At 37.0% G+C, this 20,756-nt stretch overlaps 1 protein-coding gene across 1 annotated transcript; it reads right to left on the bottom strand.

The window, feature by feature from the left end:
* Positions 1-732: 732 nt before the first annotated feature.
* On the bottom strand, positions 733-19,349 carry LOC121727966 (aminoacylase-1-like). The gene is made up of 10 exons (XM_042116051.1): positions 19,170-19,349; positions 12,548-12,714; positions 11,994-12,165; positions 11,298-11,444; positions 10,100-10,170; positions 8,344-8,460; positions 3,839-3,934; positions 2,242-2,375; positions 1,581-1,822; positions 733-867 (listed from the first exon to the last, which is right to left on the bottom strand). Exons 1-9 carry the CDS (start codon positions 19,318-19,320, stop codon positions 1,615-1,617), a joined length of 1,263 nt encoding a protein of 420 aa, XP_041971985.1. The 5' UTR covers positions 19,321-19,349; the 3' UTR covers positions 733-867; positions 1,581-1,614.
* Positions 19,350-20,756: the final 1,407 nt, after the last annotated feature.

Consider the following 20,756-nt stretch of genomic DNA (forward strand, 5'->3'; position numbering starts at 1 on the left):
TCTAGGATTGTAGAAAAGAGAATATAGTTCATACACTAGTATGAACTTATGATTATCGAAATTGGTTGATACCATAAGAAAACTTACATTTTTTCAAGTTCTTTGGCTAAATAAAACAGCTAACAAACTCCTTACTCCGAGTCACATAACTAAGAGTCCGTACCTGAATTGCCACCATGATAGTATTTTGTTAGTCGGCAGCTTTGTAGCAGAGACCAGCACTTAACCGGAACATCCGTCCTCCTCTAGTGTGGGCAGAAGAGCGGGACGAAGCATCGTCATGCGACGCTGGACAATATTTGATCACTTATTGGCTACAATGGTGCGCTAGAGAGGTTGGACACTCGACTTTGTCATATTTTTACTTTGTTTACTGTACCGCATTTTTTAGCTGGACAAACACTACGCCACTGTTTTATTTTTTCCGACGGACGAGTAACGGGCAAAAGGTTACTGATCAAATGGGTTTTTGTGAATTCGGTAAAATTTGGTGAAACAAAAATCTTACTTTCCATATCGTAGCAGCCTTTGCAGACCGGCCGTGATTTACTTATTAACATAATATGTCGTGGTTGTAATAATAAGACAAGAACACTCGAGTAACTTTCTTGATATTTATTTTACAAAATAGTTATATCAGCTTAAAAATTATGCTATGACTAAGTTAACAATATTCAGAGCCGTAGCGTTTTGTACTACATTTAGCTAATTATATTTAATTATTTCTTATTTACACGTTCAGGTGGCTTTAACTGATATTTTAAATATTTTTTAACATCTACCTTTAATAGAGGCAAATATGTACGTTGGTACTTTTACTTTTCTTTGTCTCTATTAACGTAGTTCTGTTAAAGAACAGAAAAATACGTGCGGTACTCGGGGACTGCCGCGGTAATGGGCATTGTCCAAAAAAAATCACATATACTTTTTATTTATTTTTTTCGTTAAAATAGGGTATTTTAAGAATAAAAATTAAATAATTTTTAAATTCATTGGCTAGTTTTTTCTCAATACATTTTTAAAGTTTCGCTCTGACGTCATCATCGGCGGCCAATAATTGACCTCTGCAGTATGTTTTTTTCCTTTCAATCTTATTTATAATGGCTGGTTTGTCAAATGCAGGTTCTCATTATGTGAAAGTTGATACGAGAAGCTTACCAAAAGTTCGAAACGTTATGTTGGTCGAATTTATTGCTAATTTAACGCCGCTGAAGGTCAAACAAAGGTTAAACATATTTGTTCAAAAATATAAGTAACTAATGGGTATTTTTTTCGTTTATATACAGAAAAACGATCACTGACCTTATTTCTCGAAATGTTTTTGTAATGAGCAAAATTTAAAAAAAATGGACGATCCCCATTGGTAAAGCTATTGCAGAGCATTATTTGTCTAGTCACACATATTAGCTTCATGAGTCGCACGCACGGAAACACCGTGACGAAGTCTGCCGAACTGAAACTTTGATGCGCGGCAATGCCGGTCGGTGTTAGGTTTTTTCGTTACATAATTTCTTGATTCGGTCGCCGCACTCAAAGCCCGCACTTAAATTAAAAGATAAAAACTATGCGATAGCTTAACCTTCATTTAGCGCACCTAACATTAGTGTAAAAGGTCTATTGTAAATTCGCTATCCTCATCAGTATGGCGACGTATATATCTATGCCCTGCAGGAACACGGGGACAGGGAGGTATTCATCATGATCGTGCAGGCGGTTGATGGTGCGGATTTTGGGCGCGAAGCCCAGCGCCGGTATACCCAGACTCCTCACGTAGATCATATCTGATGTGGCTGGGCAGACGATGGGCAGAATTTTTAGTCCCCTGGAAGATTGAAAAATTATTTTAGTTTAAATTTTCTTGGATTAATAATTTGTTTATAAATCCTGAGTCACGACTGTTGCTCTTCAAAAATTGCAAGATTCGATCTTTGACTATTAAGAGACCGAATTTCCATTTTCTAGACTTCTGAATCCAGAGAAATATTTAGCCCCCAACATATCATGGTTAATTTATGAAACAAAATGAGATGATTATAAAATCTGCGCGACTACATAATACTCGTAGGAGGTTGGTTTAGTGAGTACGTCTTGATGATGGATGCACCGGTGTATCTACGGAAAACCCTTTCAGGTTTTTGTGACACCGCCTTTGTTTTGTTATATTCTTACCTATATATAAAGTAATAATTAAATTAATAAAACAATAAAAAAATCCTCACTACTAAGTTCATAGGTACTCACAAATCATTAGCAGCATCCTTGATGGCGACCCAGTACTGGTTACTATCATCAATAGCGGTGGGCACGGATTCGTCGATCTTCCTGATGAACTTTACTTTAGTTCCGTTGCCGAGGGCTCGAGTCCACGTGTCTACCTGGAAAGCTATTTGCATTATAAATGCAAAAGTGTGTCTGTCTGTCTGTCTGTATGTCTGTTCCCACTGCTATGGTCCCACTGCTATGTAAACTGATTTTCTTGCAGTTTTACTGGCTTTGCACTTGAATAATTCGAAATCATTTCTATAAATTTGCAACTTTGCTTTGGTCTATGCAAAAACTTTACTCGCCTCGCCCAAATTGATGTCGCATTTTTGATGCATTATAAATTATAATTGATGTCGTTCAATACACTGTGCATGTATTCGCAAAACAACAAGAAGTTGAAATTTAGCATTTTTCTTTTAATACTGCTTCAGTACGCTCATAATATAACTATCTGTCTTTACAACACTGCCAACCTACAGGAAGTATTTAGGGGAATTCCCTAGGCATAACTTTTCTAATATATATATATATACCTTAATCTGTGCTTTAGAATTTCAATTTCTCAACTGAGTTGTCATGATTAAAGTGGGGTGTGTGGGGCAACTTGTCATAATTATTTTGAAAATAGGAGAAATTTCCAAAAGTTCAGTTCGATCGACATTTCTGGTAAGGATTTGAGGGCCCCCTAAGCTTGAGGGTCCCGGGGCAGTGCCCCGCCTATCCCCTTAGTAGCTACGCCGCTGAACGGAGTTGCGGACATCGTCTAGTATATTCCTTGTCTCTTATAACTCACTAGATGACGCCCGCAACTCCGTTGCGCCAAAATTCATTTTTCTGGAATAAAAAGCATCCTTTGTCCTTTCCCGAGACTCAAAGTACTCCATACCAAATTTCATCAAAATCGGTTCAACGGTTTAGGCGTGAAAAGTTAATAGTCAGACATAGGTACTTTTGTATAATTATAATATTAATTATTAGTTATTTATGTACTTGTATTACTTTTTCCCTTTCCTCCCGTCAAAATTGAATTGAATACAGACCTGCATTTATTTCATATCATAAACGCAAAAGTGTGGCTGTTTGTCTGTTACTTTCTTACACTTAAACCGGTGAACCTATTTATTTGGATGTATTATATTTTGAGTCTGGGGAAAGGACGCGAAAGAACACGCTGTGTTTCGCCGAGTGAGTGAGTTTACCGGAGGCCCAATTCCCTTCCCTATCATCCCCAATTCCCTTCCCTTCCCATCCCTACCCTCCCCTATTACCCTATTCGCTCTTAAAAGGCCGGCAACGCACCTGCAGCTCTTCTGATGCTGCGAGTGTCCATGGGCGACGGATGTTGCTTTCCATCATGTGACCCGTTTGCTCGTTTGCCCCCTTATTTCATTAAAAAAAAACTATTGTAACAAGTACGGTTCCCACACGTGAAAAGAAGTTTTTTTAAACGTTTAGCACAATCTAGCCTTTCATATTTTTACTCACGTCCTTTTTTCCTTTCGTAAAATCTTATGAGTTAATACTAACACACTATGCTTGTAATATAAAAGATATCGAATTTAGGGAAAGTTACCATTTGCTGAGCTTCCGTCGCGGTGGTAGACATAGCTAGTCTGACGTCTACGATTACTGTAATGGTACTTGGAATTACGTTGTTGGCAATGCCTCCCTGAAAAGATACAAAATCTTTAAAAAACATCCACAACCCTTGATAGGAAAAATATATTTTCATATAACATTATGTTTATTTTAGTAAACAAGTAGCAAACGTAGTGGCTATTTAGTAATCTGTGCTATCAAACTGAAACAATAATGTTATGAAAAATAAATTTTATCATAAACTTATCACCTCTGAGTTCGCCAAGCGGTTGAGGTTCAAGCGCGGTGAGTGTTAGACGTGTGCGCATATCGGTGTTCGATAATATTCGATTAGTACCTATTGCGATTACTTCGGCGCGGTCACAGCTCGCTTCTGTGGCCGCGTTGCCCGATATATTTTGTGATTGATATTTCAACTAATAGCGAGTGTAATTACGAGGAGATCGAATACTTGAATGAAAGTATGGAGGAAGATGAGGATACGATGCAGCTGAGAAGTACTATACAAAATGAGGAGACAGAGGAGACGGAAAATACACATAGATCGATGTCGAGTAAAAAGAGGATTAGAGAGGAAGATGACGGAACTACAAATGAATGGACGACAGTAAAACAGCGTAGAGTTGGGTACAAAGAAAGTTCTGATAGTGAGGCGTATTCATTAGACTTAACGATAACTTGCAAAGAAAAAACGCCTAGACAATTTGCATTTGCTAAAATTTTGAAGCAATACAATATAATGGGGATTTCTCGTGTGAAGTACGTTAACTTTTATAAGGTGATATTATCTTTTGAAAATGAAGCTTCACTACAAAAATTTACTTCGTGCCCTGTGAGCGAGAAGTTGGGTTGGAAATACCAACGAACCTCTGAGGTCGAAACTTCCTATGGAGTGATTAAGGGAATCGAGGAAGAAATTTCGACAGAAGAATTATTGGCCAACGTTAGGAGTGATGTTAAAATAAAATCGGTAATGAGACTCAACAAAAGAAGACAACCGGAACATAGTGACAACGAAACAGGAAAGCGGTGGATACCGAGCGAGATTATACGCATAGGTTTTGAGGGACCCACGTTACCTACTCATGTATTTATATACGAACTAAGAATTAAGGTTGAGCCATATAAGTTCAGCGTAACCCAATGTTCGCGATGCTGGAAGTTTGGACATGCACGTAGATATTGTTCGGCTAAAAATGTTGTCTGTCCTAAATGCACCGGTAATCATGATAATTGCGAAGTTACGATTTTTAAATGCGTAAACTGTTCAGAAAATCATTTGCCAATGGATAAATATTGTAGAATTTATCAAAAAGAGAAAAAAATACGTGTGAATTAATGTCAAAATTTAACTGCACTTATAAAACAGCGATTTCTCGATACGTTTCAACTTCGCCGACACGTTGTGAAAAGTTAGCCCCGACAATTGAGGAAGTTATACCTAACGTTATTATAATGAGAAGCGATTCGACAAATGATTTAACTACAAGCGCAACATCAACGCGAGAGAGTTTTGCTGACGTTGTGAAGAAAAATAGTTCGAAGTTAACAAATAACGATCACAAAAATAGTAGCCCAAAAACAGAAGGAAAAAAGTCTAAGAAGCAGAAAAGTCAAAAGAAGAAGGAAAAATCAGAGCACGAAGAGAAATCATTTTGGGATGCTGAGTCTACATGTAATAGCTCAACAAATGTATCCGAAAGCGAAGAAAATGTTAATTCAGGTTCAGAAAAAGAGAAGAAAAGAAAAAAGAAGTCGAACTTTTGGAGGATTTTTACAAAAATTAAAGACAGTATTTACAATAGTGATTCTTTGGAGAAGAAAATTAAGCAGGTGGTAGAAATAGTTGTAGGTTGGATTTTCAATACATTTGTGAAGGAGTTTATCGGTAAGTCTCTTAAAAAGTTTTGTAATAATGGATAGGGTTAACAATAGAAATATACGTCTTAATATAATTCAATGGAATGCGCAAAGTATTCGACAGAAAAAGATATCTTTTGAACAATTTTAACTGCAGGAGAAAATTCATATCGCAGCGATTAGCGAAACTTGGCTTAGGTGTGATGATATATTTCTATTGAAATCCTATTCAATTTTTAGGTTAGATCGAGAAGATGGATATGGTGGTGTGTCCATTGTAGTACATAAGTCTATTTGTGCTCAGAATAAAAATACTCGAATAAGGAATTCACGTACGAATTATTACATGTTAAAATAACAAATTGTCAGTGTATTGAGAATATTATTTCGGTTTATTGTGCCCCTGGTATACAAACTTCGCAAAGGGATTGGGATGAAATTTTTTCTATTGAAAGAGATAACACTTTAATTTTGGGCGATTTCAATGAACACCATTTGAATTGGTCGCATAAAAATCATCAAAGAGGTATACAAATATTTGACGCCATGATAGACTATAGTTATGTACCACTTAACGATGGCAGTCCCACTCGCATTAAAATGTATAACAATTGTCTTTTAAAATCGTCTCCTGACATATCATTTATATCGACAAACGTAGCAATGGACTTTAATTGGACAGTGACTAATGAATCTCTCGGTAGTGACCACATAATTATTAAAATTTCATACGTTAATTTATTAAACAAAAAATATTGAAACGGAGAAATTATAAAAAAAGTAACTGGTCGGGCTACTCAGATAACATTTCTACTATTATTAGATCCAGTACGACCCCTGATGATCCTCAAGATCTTTATAATTTTCTGGAAAAAACTATCCAAACTGCAGCCGACAAAAATATTCCATATTATTGTATACCTACTTCGATTAATAATAATTTTAAACCGAAACCTTGGTGGTCTCCTGAATTGTCAAAGGCGGTAGCTGAACGTAGATTGGCATTGAAAAAGTTTAGGCGTAATCCTTGCCCTATAAATTATTTTAATCTTAAAGAAAAAAATACGGAATACACAGAAAATGATTCGTAACGCTAAGACATTATCATGGAAAAACTTTTGTTCTCCGATAGATTCAGATTCATCTCCAAACGAAGTTTGGCGAAAAATGAGGTGGATGAAAGGGTATAAAATGAATAGCAATTGTATTGATTTAGATTCGGTCGAAAAGTTACTTAAGGACTTAACTCCGGATTACGTAAACCGTAAACAACCTGATTTTATATCTAGTAATGAAATTTTAGAGTCCCATATAACGTTATTCGAATTGGAACAATCTATTAAAGATAAGGATACCGCGCCGGGTTGTGATGAGATCTCTTATTCGATGGTTAAAAATCTCCCGATCTGTGCAAAAGAGATAGTTGTGCGTATATATAATATGAGAGTTTTGTTCCTTTACAGTGGAGGTCAATCAATACACACTTGCGTGCAAAAAAATCGACCCACCCCGCGCATTTCTATTCAAGTCGCTATATCTTAAAAAGTTATAGTTATTTATTATTTCTTTTTATTAATAATGCGAGTTAATATGATAGGGAATATGTACGTTTACTCTACATTTTCATTTCCAACATGCTTGACTACAAACGACACAAATCACTAAGCACCCCCATCACTCAGTTTTTTAATCGTTAATTGAACGGTTTGGTTCTGTATGAAAAATCGGTCAAATCTTATTGTTTTTGTTTTGTCTCGATTTTTATTGATTTATTGTTCATTTAACTTCATTTTAAACGTAATTTCTTTGTGGTGAAATGGATATTACTCCAAATAAAGCCTCTCAAGCAAGGGCTTTGCTAAGAGCTGAATTTAGACAACGAGTTGTGGCTAGAAGTTGGCCAGAGAAGCCATCGCTGACGGTACTCCGATTGACGTGGAACCATTATATAGCGACTTCTTTCCATATATTAAAAAGAAATGTTTTGAAGATTGGCGGGAGTACTTCAATCAAAGATCTAAAGAAAAAGGTATTTGGTACGCAACTATCCAACCACAATTAAGCACCTACAGGACGTGGATCGGTCAATGCGGGTTGAATAGAAAGGATCTAACTTTTGCATTACGACTGCGCGCCGGGCGCCGGGCACATTCCGTCAAAGAAGTTTGCTTTTCTTATGGGTAAAGCTCCCAATCCTTTATATGAGATCTGCAATATACAAGATGACATTGTCCATATACTGACGGAGTGTGTCCGGGGCGCAGACACGGGTCACGTCTCAATAGTGATTATTATAATGTAGGCAGTATTAACAGTATCTTGGCTGATCCATCTTCTGAGGCTGCTAAAGTATTATATAAGATTTTAGATATATCTCTTAAACACCCCAGAGATGTTTAAGAGATATATCTGGACCACATAGTATGTTTGGAATGAGGCTGATTTGTTGATTTTCAATTTTTATAATTTGTATTGAATACCTATAAGGACGGCATTATCGTTTACGATAAAGTCCTTTAATTAGATTAAAAAAAAAACTTATCACCTGGTAACATTTTTTTAGTCAAAATTGCAATATTTATAGGACTTTTTTATTACTGGTTTAAACAATGTGTTTACCGTAATTCGATTAATATTCAAAGTGCCGTAGCTACCGAAGTCCAAGGGTTGTAGCGCTTTCTTGATTTCCACTTGATCCTTTCTGAAGTTTGCCGTCATATTTAAAAGTGTCTGCAGCTGTAGACAAAACAGTATTTTGAGTAATAGTGGAGTGCCTAGAGCGTAAAAATCATGCAAACCTCCGATTTTTGTAATAGTGGATGAAAATTGAAAAGAAAAAAGAAATGTGTAGCTGGTAACATAAATAATAAAGTTTACCTATTGAAAAGTTGTGCTTTTGATTTTTAAATTATTCTCTTCCACCATATGGCAGATTCGTATCTTCACGGAGTTTTCTCCAGAGCTTGTCGTATTGGACCAAATCAAAGGCCTTGGACAGATCGAGAAATAGAGCATAAACTGGAGTGTTCCTGGTCGTATAGTACTGAACAGTATGCTTGAGGCACAGGATAGCTGCCTCAGTAGACAGACCCGGCCTAAAACCAAATTGGGCATCATTTAGATTTATATGGGCCCTCAAGTGCTGGTCAAGCAGCCTGTCCAGTACCTTTGCCACAGTAGTTACCAGGGATATTGGTCTATAATTAGCTTTACTACCAGAATCTCCTGTTTTATTTTTGACTACTGGTACAACTACAGTTTTAAGCATGCTCTCAGGTAAGTATCCATGATTCAAGCAGAGAGAGAAGAACATAGCTAGAACTCGAGGCAGGTCATTGAAGGTGTTCAATACTTAAATGGTCGTGCCCCAGCGATTTTCCTTTTGTCATCTTCTTTAAAATCTATCTTATCTCCTCCGCTTTAATCACAACGGATTTTCTGCGCACACAATGTACATTACAATTTTTAAAGCTGTTAGAACTATTACAGGCTGCACTCATAGGTGATTCTACTTTAAAATAATCTTTGAACATTTCTGCTATCAACGAGGGTTCACTTAGACGTTCCACAACCGATGGAGCAGATGGTTTAGGGTTTAATAGCTTAGTTTGTTTCCAAAAGCTAGAAACATTTTTAGTTGAGTGATGCTTGGCAAAAATATTCATTTTTATCTGTATTTTATTATTTTGAGACCACTTCAGCTTGCTTTTGAAATTATTTCTAGTCTCACACATCTTATTATAAATATAACCATTTTTTGGTTTATTATACAATACCCAATATTTAAACCAGAAACGAGCGTCACTATGTGCAGCCTTCACATATTTATTCCAACCACAGATGTACTTGTTTTTGTGTTTATCAAGACGTTTTTGTTTAGCACTAAGTATAGAAGCTTATTATACCTAGTATTAACTTTATGGTAATTTCTAACAACGCCTGCTAATGTTGACTAAAAGTTAAAAATTTAGAATGTTGTTCGCCCATACTCAGAGAGAATGAAATTTAACGAATACTTAACTCAAGATTTTTGTATAAAATCTAGTTATACATGTATCTAATTTAGAATGTTGTTCGCCCATACTCAGAGAGAATGAAATTTAACGAATACTTAACTCAAGATTTTTGTATAAAATCTAGTTATACATGTATCTTGAGTGAGGCCTTTATAATCACCTACTGTTAGTGAAAAGAACAAGAAATGTTAATGAACAAGATACATTTAGTTAATGATAATAGTTATAATCTCAATTAACTTAAAGTTATACTTGTTGCATATATATTTAAATGAAAATCGAACGATTACGATAATATCAAATCATAAGTTGTTTATTCTGAACAATTAAATTATTTTATTTTGTTTTGGGCTCTTTACCTTTGTAACAATATCCTTTTCTGGTAAGCTCGATGGATGACCGCTGTTTTCATGGATTGTTATTTCCATTTCTGTAAAAAAATATAACAAAATTAAAAAATGTATACTTACTTGTCTTTAAAATAATAAAAATTGAGATTCAAAAGTATGTAAATAGTATGATAATCCAATTGCCTTGATGTTTATTATCAAATGGATTAATCATAGAAACTTGAACTATGACCAAAACTCAATCTATGCTCGCTATGAATAAATAGCAGCTAACGACTTATAGTAAAATGCGTCAATTATAAAAAAAATGTTATAGCATTACTAAAGCACCATTATTATATAACTAGTTGTAGCCCGCTACTCCGTCCTCGTAAACTTCAAGCTTAAGCTGGCCGCATACACACGTTTTCCGTATACGATTTACGAATTCGAGTTCCGTATTCGGAATTCCGAATGCATAGATTGAGTAGAAAATACATTAACTGCCGCACACGTTCGATTTTCTCCGTACGGAACAAATTCCGCACGCACGTCTCAAGTGCAAGCCGACACGTTCGCGCGTGAAAAAAACGAACATTTGTGGTAGTCTCACGGAATTCCGCGAATACGGAGAACGAATTCAGAAATCGAATACAGGAAACGTGCGTTTGCGGCCAGCCTAATGCGCGGTGCTTCCCGTTTCCATGGGATTGTCGGGATAAAATAATATAGTCTACGTTACCATACATTACTGCAAAGTTTCCTCAAAATCCATCTAATAAACAAAATTGGTGTCAAATTTCAAAGATTCGTAAAACCTTTGACCACCCCATTACCATACTCTACAGCAGGGGTCACCAAATGGCGGCCCGCGGTCCGCATCCGGACCGCCGACCTATTGTGTGCGGACCAAGCATGTTCGAAAATGAACTTCGTTAAAAATTAATTTCGGTCTCGACATACCGATGAATCTCATAGCAACCAAAATTGTCAATTTTCTCATTGATACAAATAAACACCTTTGTAATTTCGGTAATTACTTTGTTTTAAAAAAAAATTTTTGAATGACGTGTGGACCGCGAAGGTCATTTTATTTCTTAAAACGGATCCCGAGCAAAACTAATTGGTGACCCCTACTCTACAGTCTTTACTCTATACTTTTATGGGATTTAAAGTGTAGGACCTATATAAATACTTAGTGTAGACTGTAGAACCTATAAGTACTTACGCCAAGGTCTCTTGTCCACATAAGTGGCGTATAACGTGTCGTCGGGGGAGGCGAGACCCTCGTCCATGACGAACCCGACGTTCAGGGACTTGAACTCGTCGGTCTTGATGAACGCTCGCATGCCACGATCACCCCCTACCTCCTCATCTGAGAACACAGTAACAGTAAGTAAAGTTTATAATTAATAGTGAGTGTTAATACCAAAACTTTATGTACCATCGAGGAAATTGATTCATAGGCAGTTGACAGACCATCGTCATTTGGTCGGATCATGTCAATTCAATGTTCGGCTGGGTTTCACGTAAGGGCTCGTATAGAGTTGATTCAGACCGCAACGCGACGCGTAGATGCATTTCTAAATTTGTATGGATTTGACAGATTCGCAAGCATAAAGTTAATATACCTAGCGGAATAGAGAAACAAAGGCCTGAGCAAGCGAGATGTCACTATCAGTAACACTGCGTGGTAAAAAGGTAAAAAGAGACGTGTGATACATGACAGCAGAACCAATTTTTTTATATTAACTGCCACTTGGAAATTGATGGGTTAAGAGATAGCTGCACGCTGTTGAAAATACCATAGGCGCAGACAAAACGACCTTCTGCCGTAAACTAAAGCCTAAATTGATTCTTATCAATGAGTAGTCAAAAAGAATCAGGCTTATTCGCGTAATCAATTAATATTTCCTGTTATTACCTGGCATAACAGTGACGTGCAGAGTCCTCCGCACTGTCACCCCGTTCTCTATCAGTCTTCTGATGGCCTCGATGTACTGTATCGCCACACTCTTGGTGTCCTGCGTGCCGCGCGCGTACATGTCTCCGTTCTCGTCTATGTGCGCTGAAAACGGCGGGTACGTCCATTCTGACTGGAAAAAAATATAAGAAGTGGCATGGCTCAAAAGGCCATTCGGTAGGTTTTTATTATAACCAGGATAAAGTAAGTGTTTTGATAATATTATATTTAAAGGCATCGTAGATATGCGTATGTCATATACGCATATGACATGCTTGCGATGTGGTGTGTCAAATTCTCACAATTATCAAATGCAAGTTGACGCACTCCGGTGAATGTAGGTGTGGACAAACCGCAAATTAAAGATAATAATATTATGGTTATTGGCGTATGATGATCTCTACCATTATTTTGAAATGAAGTAAAACAGGAAACAAGCAGATAGGCAACAAAGTAGACGATTACAAAAGTAAAAGCGATTGGGAAGCTTGTTTAAAAACTGGAGCAGAATCTACCTCATAGACAGGAACAACATCGGCGTGGGTGTTGAGCATGATGCTGGGCAGTTCCGGCTCGGTGCCGTTCCACGTCATCACCACAACGGGCAGGCCGGCTGGAGAGTACACGTTAAACTCCAGACCCAGCGCCAGGGCCTCCCGATGCCAGAACTCCGTCGACACATCTGAAAGTATATTAGACTAGATGACGCCCGCAACTCTGTTGCGCCAAAACTCGTTTATCGCGCGGGAACCGTACATTTTTCCAGGACAAAAAGTATCTTATGTCCTTTCCCGGGAATCAAAGTATCTCCATGCCAAATTTCAGCAAAATCGGTTCAGCGGTTTGGGCGTGAAGAGGTAACAGACAGATAGACAGACAGACAGACACGCTTTCGCATTTATAATATTCAAATCAAATCAAATCAAATCAAATCATTTAATTCGGGCATCAGAGGCCCATATAACAAATACCTTAAATCTAACATACATATAATTATATAATAAATACCTTAAAACCAACATACATATTTTATATATACTTAAAAACTAACACTGTCACATTTTGCCGGCGACGTGACTCGCTTCGTTCCGGAGTCTCCCCCGGAACCTCCGATAGACTACATCCATCGGCCAGAACTCCGGCGCCTCGAAAGTCGACAGAAGATTCGTCGGTACTCTCACCACAAAGGAGCTAAAGTTAACCTTGTGGCGAGACTGCAGACGCTCGACCCTCAGGCGCAGTGTCGTCTTCTTATGGATGTAGTCCACGACATCCTGGACCTCCATGGACCAGTGCAGGCGGGATATGTACAGGGGCGTCGTGGGGACCTCGCTCCGCAGACGCAGCTCAGGTACATATGGTGCGGTGCCGCGATGGTTGCGGGCGGCGGGCTTCTTCCTCCTCTCCACCAGTATGAAGCCCTCCTCATCGCACCTCCTGCCTTCGTCCTTGCCAAGCCGAGAAGATTCCACCTTGCGGCTCTTCGTAGCCTTGCGGCTCTCAGTCTCGCAACTCTTCGAAGCCTTGCGGCTCTCATTCGCCCCATTAGTTTTCGCCCGCGGGGGAGGTGCGGGGCGACCAGCAACAGTCGCAAAGTTTTTCTGAGTCGCCTGAGGACTCGGGGTCGGCGCAACCGGGAGGGGAGCGGGGGCGGCAGCGGCGGTGTTCGTTGACCCGTCCGATGATAATGCTGACGGGCTAAACGTGCTCGCTTGCGCGCCACGACGAGTAGTGACGAATGCGGCATCAGCATCAGGTGACCTACATATTGAATTACCACTTTTTAATTGCGATAATTCAATACGTAAGTCACTGATCGTAGACTCTGATGCCTGCAATCTACCTCGAACTCCAGCCAGCTCCTCCTTCAGGAACCTGATGTCCTTCAGTAGGCTGACGACGTCGACGTGGTCCAATGTGACGGGCGGCAGCTTGTGGAGCTCCTTTGCCACAAAAGCCGGCACCTCATCAGGATCCGTCTGCTTCAGCAGGGAGATGATGTCCTGCACGCTCCTTTCCGTTCCGTCTCTTCGTCGCGACGGCATATTCGCGCTCTGTCCGAGCGTCTCGTATAGCAGCTGCTTGCCCTTGCAAATCTCCTCGCTGGAGAAGGAGGACTTGCAGATCTGCATGATGCTGACCTCGTCCATAGTGTCGATGGCGTGCTGGATAAACGCCAGCAACTCGTTGGCCACGAGCGCCATGGTCACGTGCAGCGGCAATGTGCCGCGCGATTCGCAAAAATATTACTTTTGCTGCGTGTGTAACGCGGATATTACATACATACATATTAGTATGGCTACTATGTTTTTCCGGGATAAAAAATATCCTATGTCATTTTCCGGAACTCAATGTATCTACATACCAAATTTCAGCAAAATCAGTTCAGCGGTTTGAGCGTGAAGAGATTGCAGATAGACAGACAGACAGACGTACGGACGGACTGACGAACGGGCAGACAGATACACATTCGCATTTATAATATTAGTATGGATACTGAGAACGACGAAGGTATCTAAAAATATAGTGGGTAAAATGTGTTTTTTTTTTATTATAAAATTAGCTGTTGCCCGCAACTTCGTCCGCGTGAATGTATGTTATTAAAATCGAGATTTAGAAAATTGAACACCCATCTACGACTATTTTATTTGGATCTATATTTATATCTATCTATATTATTATCTATATTATACACGAAATTTTTAATTTACATCAAAGACCCAGGAAACTTGAACCTCAGATACTTATCGTTTTGAAAAATCCTTTCTTCGAAGACCGCTTGGCGTGGACAGGGGATGGGGGCCACAGGACAGGGGAAAGGAACATATGACGGAGATAGAGGATATACTTCAGAAGACGGGATTTAATGTAGGCATCTATCCCTCTTTAACCTACCTCTTATTCTCAGATTCATAATCTACAATTTCGAGGAGTTTTTTCAATTCCATTACTTATCAAGTCACCGTTTTTAGGGTTCCGTATCAAAGGGTAAAAAGTTTAAACCACAATTTCGAGGAGTTTCTTCAATTCCATTACTTATCAAGTCACCGTTTTTACGGTTCCGTACCCAAAGGGTAAAAATGGCCGGGACTCTATTACTAAGACTTCGTCTGTCCGTCTGGGTCCAGGCTGAATCTCAAGAACTGTTACAGCTAGAGTTCTGAATTTTTTACAGATTGTGTATATCAGTTGCCGCTATAACAAAAAATACTGAAAACAAAATAAAATAAATATTTAAAAGTAAATAATACAACAAACATGATTTTTTTGGCCTTTTTGCTCGATATCAATAATATATAAAACAACAGGCAGGCAGTTGAAATTTTCACAGAATCCTTAATTATATGTGTACTTTAATAATTAATAATAAAATTAGAATATAATTAAAATTTAAGGCGGGCTCCCATACAAAAACACAACCTTTGGTATATTGTTTCTCTATAACGGTACGGAACCCTTCGTGCGCGAGTCCAATTCGCACTTGGCCGATTTTATTGTAAACATGGTATCAAATTCGGGCAATCTATACAACAAAAAAAGAATTTTGAAAATCTGACCACAAACAGCAAAGTAAACATTAACTCCTCCTTTTTTGAAAGTCGGTTAAAAAAAGTATCTAAGATGTTGACCAGGGATGTAAGGTATCATCATGCCAAATTTCATTGAAATCGGTCTAGCGGAGTCAGAGATTAGCCTGTACAAACAGACAAACAGACAGAGAAACAAAAATTTCAAAAACAGTTAAAATGTGTTCTATTACTCTTCTACTATGACCCTGACTCGTTTTTTCAAGTTTATTTTGAATGTACAAAAATTTTACCTCTACGATTTTATTATATAAAGTAAGATTGGGGTCGTCTATGGACTGTTCGTCCATATCGTTTTTTTGTTATTTTATTATTTAGAGTTTTCGCACCAAGGATAATTGAAATAATATTATGAATTTTAAATATATATATATATATATATATATATATATATATATATATATATATATATATATATATATATATATATATATACAGGGTGTAACAAAAGTAAGTGATAATACGTTAGGGTGTAGGGGTGTATAACGTATTATCACTTATTTGTGTTCCTTGTAGAGAGTTCACTGTGTAAGTAGTAGCGCTGAAAGACCAACATTTTTTTTCACTTTTGTATGGGCTCAGCGCTTCAGCGCTGCTACTTTCACAGTGAACTCTCTACAAGGAACACGTACACACCCTAAAGTCTTATCACTTATTTTTGTTACACACTGTATATATATATATATATATATATATATATATATATATATATATATATATATATTATACTTATAATAAATAAATATATATTTATTGTTTTATAAATTACATAATAATAATATTAATGTTTTGAACGGTGAGGTCCCAGTCGGTGTGGCGGCCAGTAGATCCGACATTTTCCGATTTCCTTAGATTTTATGCTGCTCCACCCTTTGCCTTTAGATGTTGTGACATTGACTTGGTGGGGAGGGGTCACTCAAGCTGGGTGGAGTTTCTAGGGTAAAATGTGTTACAGATAGGGCAATTTAGATATTTCCATCGAAATATAATTAATAAGAATAGAACACAATACACTACATTGGACGGTTCAAATATTTAGTTACTGTCATAAAAAAGTAGCAAGGACGAAACGAAAATTTTTTATGAACCCTACGAATTATTTTTTATAAATAACTAGTAATATAATTAATAATTAGATATACTCTACCTAGTTGAGCACTATACGCCACGGAGTGCTTTTTAAAAACTTTTCATGGAAACAGATCTTGGCTCAGTTACTCTTCCGTAGTATTTATTAATTTTACTATTATTATATTTTCTAGTAATTATCCGATTAATATAATATTATAACCAATGAAACACACGTGTCATTTTCTATTATCACATACTCATCACTTTATCACTTCCATAAACCTATTTGACATTTAAACCCACTTTTATAGACCTAGAGATAGATATTAAGTACACCTATACCTACTGTACTCGGCGAAACGAGGCGGTAGCGGTTATTGACCTTTTTAGACTAGGCGCTAAATTAAAAATGCTCGCACTGTATTTAGAATATTTAAGAATAAAATTGGCCTCTTATAAAGACACAGATTATTACAGATTCATCGGTAAGCCTCTTGGTAACTCTGAGAATGATAATCCATAACTTTTTATGAGTTCGAACTTCGAAGTAATATGCTTCATATTTAGTTCACATCGAGTATGCAAAATACGAATTACGATATCACCCAGACTAGGAACATCCGACCATTATAATATAATGGTCTATGCATCCGACACTGTCAATCGCGGTTTATATAGAAAATGTCAATTTTTTTGACAGGGAGTCAATGACCGCTACTGTCTCGATTGCCCGAGTACACCACAGATACTAAACTATTATAATATTTTAACCCGTGCGGAAATCCTCTGTAAAAATTCTGCAAGTTTAGAAGTCGTTATTTCCCAAAGATATAAAATCAAAAAAAAGTACAATAATTGTATTAGGTACGGATTACTTTAAAAATTGCAAAATCAACGTTTTAATGTGTGATATTAAGTAAATGTTTTAAATGAAACTTTAAATTGTATACAGTGTATACTAAGCAGGCAACGATCTAATATAAATATGAAATGAGCATTTGGAAAAGCATACAGTATCGTTTCTCAGTGTTGAATATGTGATTATACTGCAAGTCGTATATAGTTTTGTAGATAACTATGTTAAAACCACGATTCATCGAAAAACTGATTCCAATGGCCTTGAGCATACCAGTTGTTTTTAAAAATAAAATAACCTGTTTTATTTTTATACTTACATTTCAATGCCAATTTAGTTGTAATAATAATATTTAAAAACACTCACATTATTGTTTTTGAATTAATGATATAGCAATTAATAGATATAATCATCATAATAATGTGTTCATTGGTAACATTATTATTGCAGAAAACTGTAGCCCTAGCACGGCCACCATGCACCAGTAGAAATGCGAAAGTATGGACAAACTGTGGCGATAAACTTAAGGTAGCGTTCCGATCTTTTTTCGTTCCCAAAAATTCAATTAAAATGCCACTTTATGGCAGACCATAGTACTAAAAATTCAAATAATATCCTACTCTATGACATATACTATAGTCTGTCATAAAGTGGCATTTTAATTGAATTTTTGTCGGTCGCGATTGGCCGCGGTAAAGATTGGAACGGCACCTTTAGGTTTATGTCCACAGTTTGTCTATACTTTCGCATTTCTACTGGTGGCCGTGCTAGGGCTACTGGTGTCTGGAAGACTTAGCTGTGCTCGAAGAGTTACTGTTGCTCTCAGAGACGAATATCAATTAATACTTATAATATAACTCATAATTAAAATATGAAAATTTTGACATAAGCCCCATAAATAATACATTGTCTGTCAAACTCTGCATTTAATTTAAGTTTAATATGTCTTTGAGTGCCGCCGTTACTATTTAAAAAATTTTAGGTTTCCCTGATTAGATACAAATTATAAATTTATGATATAGTTTTTTCTCATATTTCATGTTCATATGCTTGAGACTTATATTCAGATATAAAATCCTTGAACTGACTCTTATTCCATATTCATATTTTTGGTAGAATTATAATTAGAATGTTCACATACTTCTGTTGTACGAAATATTTAATATGTAACATTTTTAGGTCATTTCTTATCGGAATTAAATAGCCAATGTCGTACACATTACTTATTACTTATGACTTATGAGTTATGATACACTGACTTAATTTTTTTATAGCAATATCAATAAAAAATACTTTACTCAACTTACGAAAATTATGTTTGTCAACTTTGCACTTGGCAAAGTTGACAAACATAATTTGTCAACTTTGCCAAGTTGAGTTTCGAGTATTTAATATTACCTCGATCGTGAGAATCGCAGACACAATATATTTCCAATTTTTATACGACAGCCGGGTGCCGCTTGAGGATAGATGGGTTAAATTGATAAACTGCAAACTATTCAATGATAAAACTACACTTTCACAAACTTAGATTTTTTTAAAATAAATATTTGTATACTTGCATTATTCAAAGATACTTTAAAATTACTTGAAAATATCGGACGACAAATTAAAACGTCTCACCCAAATTTTTGCCATCACTAGTGTCTATCCTTAGGTACTCCTGCAGTCGTTGTACGGCGGAGATGTTGGCATACTCCTGTGCGTTCCTCTTCACCACTGGCATACAGTTCACAGCCACAGCACAGAACACAACACAGGACAACTTCCACATCGTGTTCACTCCACTCGATTAACGCGACTGTCGACTGCTCCGTTTAATAATATCTAAGTATAGATAACATTTGTTTAATAATGGGAACTAGAATCGATAAAACTATCATCTCGTTATAAATTTGAATAGATAAGTGATATAAGGCATCTTTCCTGCTCACGAGATATTAAATATTTAATACTAGCTGTTGCCCGCGACTTCGCCCGCGTGGACTTTAGTTTATATTTGTTCCCGTACATCGATTGAGTCGTTTACGCGCAAATCAGAAAAGTATATTGTGTGGGAACCGCACATTTTTCCGGGACAAAAAACATTCCTTGTCCCAGATTCAAATTAGTATCTCCAATCTCTATGCCTTTCATCAAAATAGATTAAATAGTTTAGGCGAGAATCATAAAAATTTATTGTGCGGGAACCGTATATTTTCCGGGATAAAAAGTATCCCTTGTCCTTTCCCGAGTCATAAAAGTATATTGTGCAGTAACCGTACATTTTACCGGGACAAAATATATCCTATGTTCTTTTTCGTGACTCAAAGTATATTTTATACCAAATGTCAGCAAAATGGGTCCAGCCGTTTACGCGTGATGTCGTGACCACGCGAAATTAGATATTTCACAGACAAATTAGTCCACAAAAAATAGCCTATGATCCTTCACGTGGTCTACTTCTTATCTGTGCCAAATAACAAAAAAATTGCTCCAGTAGTGCGTGAGATAATCTCTTTCAAATAATTTCCCCCGTTTTTTTCCACATTTTCCTCTGTTTCTTCGCTCCTATTAGTTTTAGCGTAATAAAATATAATCTGTAGCCTTCCTCTATAAATAGGCGATCTAACACTAAAAGAATTTTTTAAATCGGACCAGTAGTTCCTGAGATTAGCGCGTTCAAATAAGCTCTTTCAAATAATTTCCCACATTTTTTCCACATTTTCCTCTATTTCTTCGCTCCTATTAGTCTTAGGGTGATAAAATATAGCCTATAGCCTTTCTCGATAAATGGGCTATCTAACACTGAAATAATATAATTTTTCAAATCGGACCAGTAGTTCCTCAGATTAGCGCGTTTAAGTAAGCCCTTCGCAAATAATTTCCCCCGTTTTTTCCACACTTTCCTCTATTTCTTCGCTCCTATTAGTATTAGCGTGATAAAATATAGTCTAAAGCCTTCCTCGATAAATGGGCTATCTAACACTGAAAGAATTTTTCAAACCGGACCAGTAGTTCCTGAGATTAGCGCGTTCAAATACACAAACAAACAAACTCTTCCCAATTGTAATAGTATTATAATTATAATAGTATTTAATTAGTATGTAGTATAGATTTCCACAGTTGATAAGCGATAACCTACACAATATCTCTTCCTAATTAGTACTAATCCGGGGTCCGATTCTCAGTCCTACGTAAGACTAATATGAGTGAGACAGCCTGTAATCT

This window comes from Aricia agestis, chromosome 6 (genome assembly GCF_905147365.1).
Source record: "Aricia agestis chromosome 6, ilAriAges1.1, whole genome shotgun sequence".
Taxonomy (NCBI): Eukaryota; Metazoa; Arthropoda; class Insecta; order Lepidoptera; family Lycaenidae; genus Aricia; species Aricia agestis.

Excerpts from the sequence above, each read along its gene's own strand:
- LOC121727966 (XM_042116051.1), bottom strand. The coding sequence starts at position 19,320 with ATGTGGAAGTTGTCCTGTGTTGTGTTCTGTGCTGTGGCTGTGAACTGT. Across the intron at positions 8,461-10,099 it reads AAAAGGATATTGTTACAAAG|CTGCAGACACTTTTAAATAT; the intron begins GTAAAGAGCCCA and ends TTTTGTCTACAG. Across the intron at positions 3,935-8,343 it reads TGAATATTAATCGAATTACG|GGAGGCATTGCCAACAACGT; the intron begins GTAAACACATTG and ends GTATCTTTTCAG.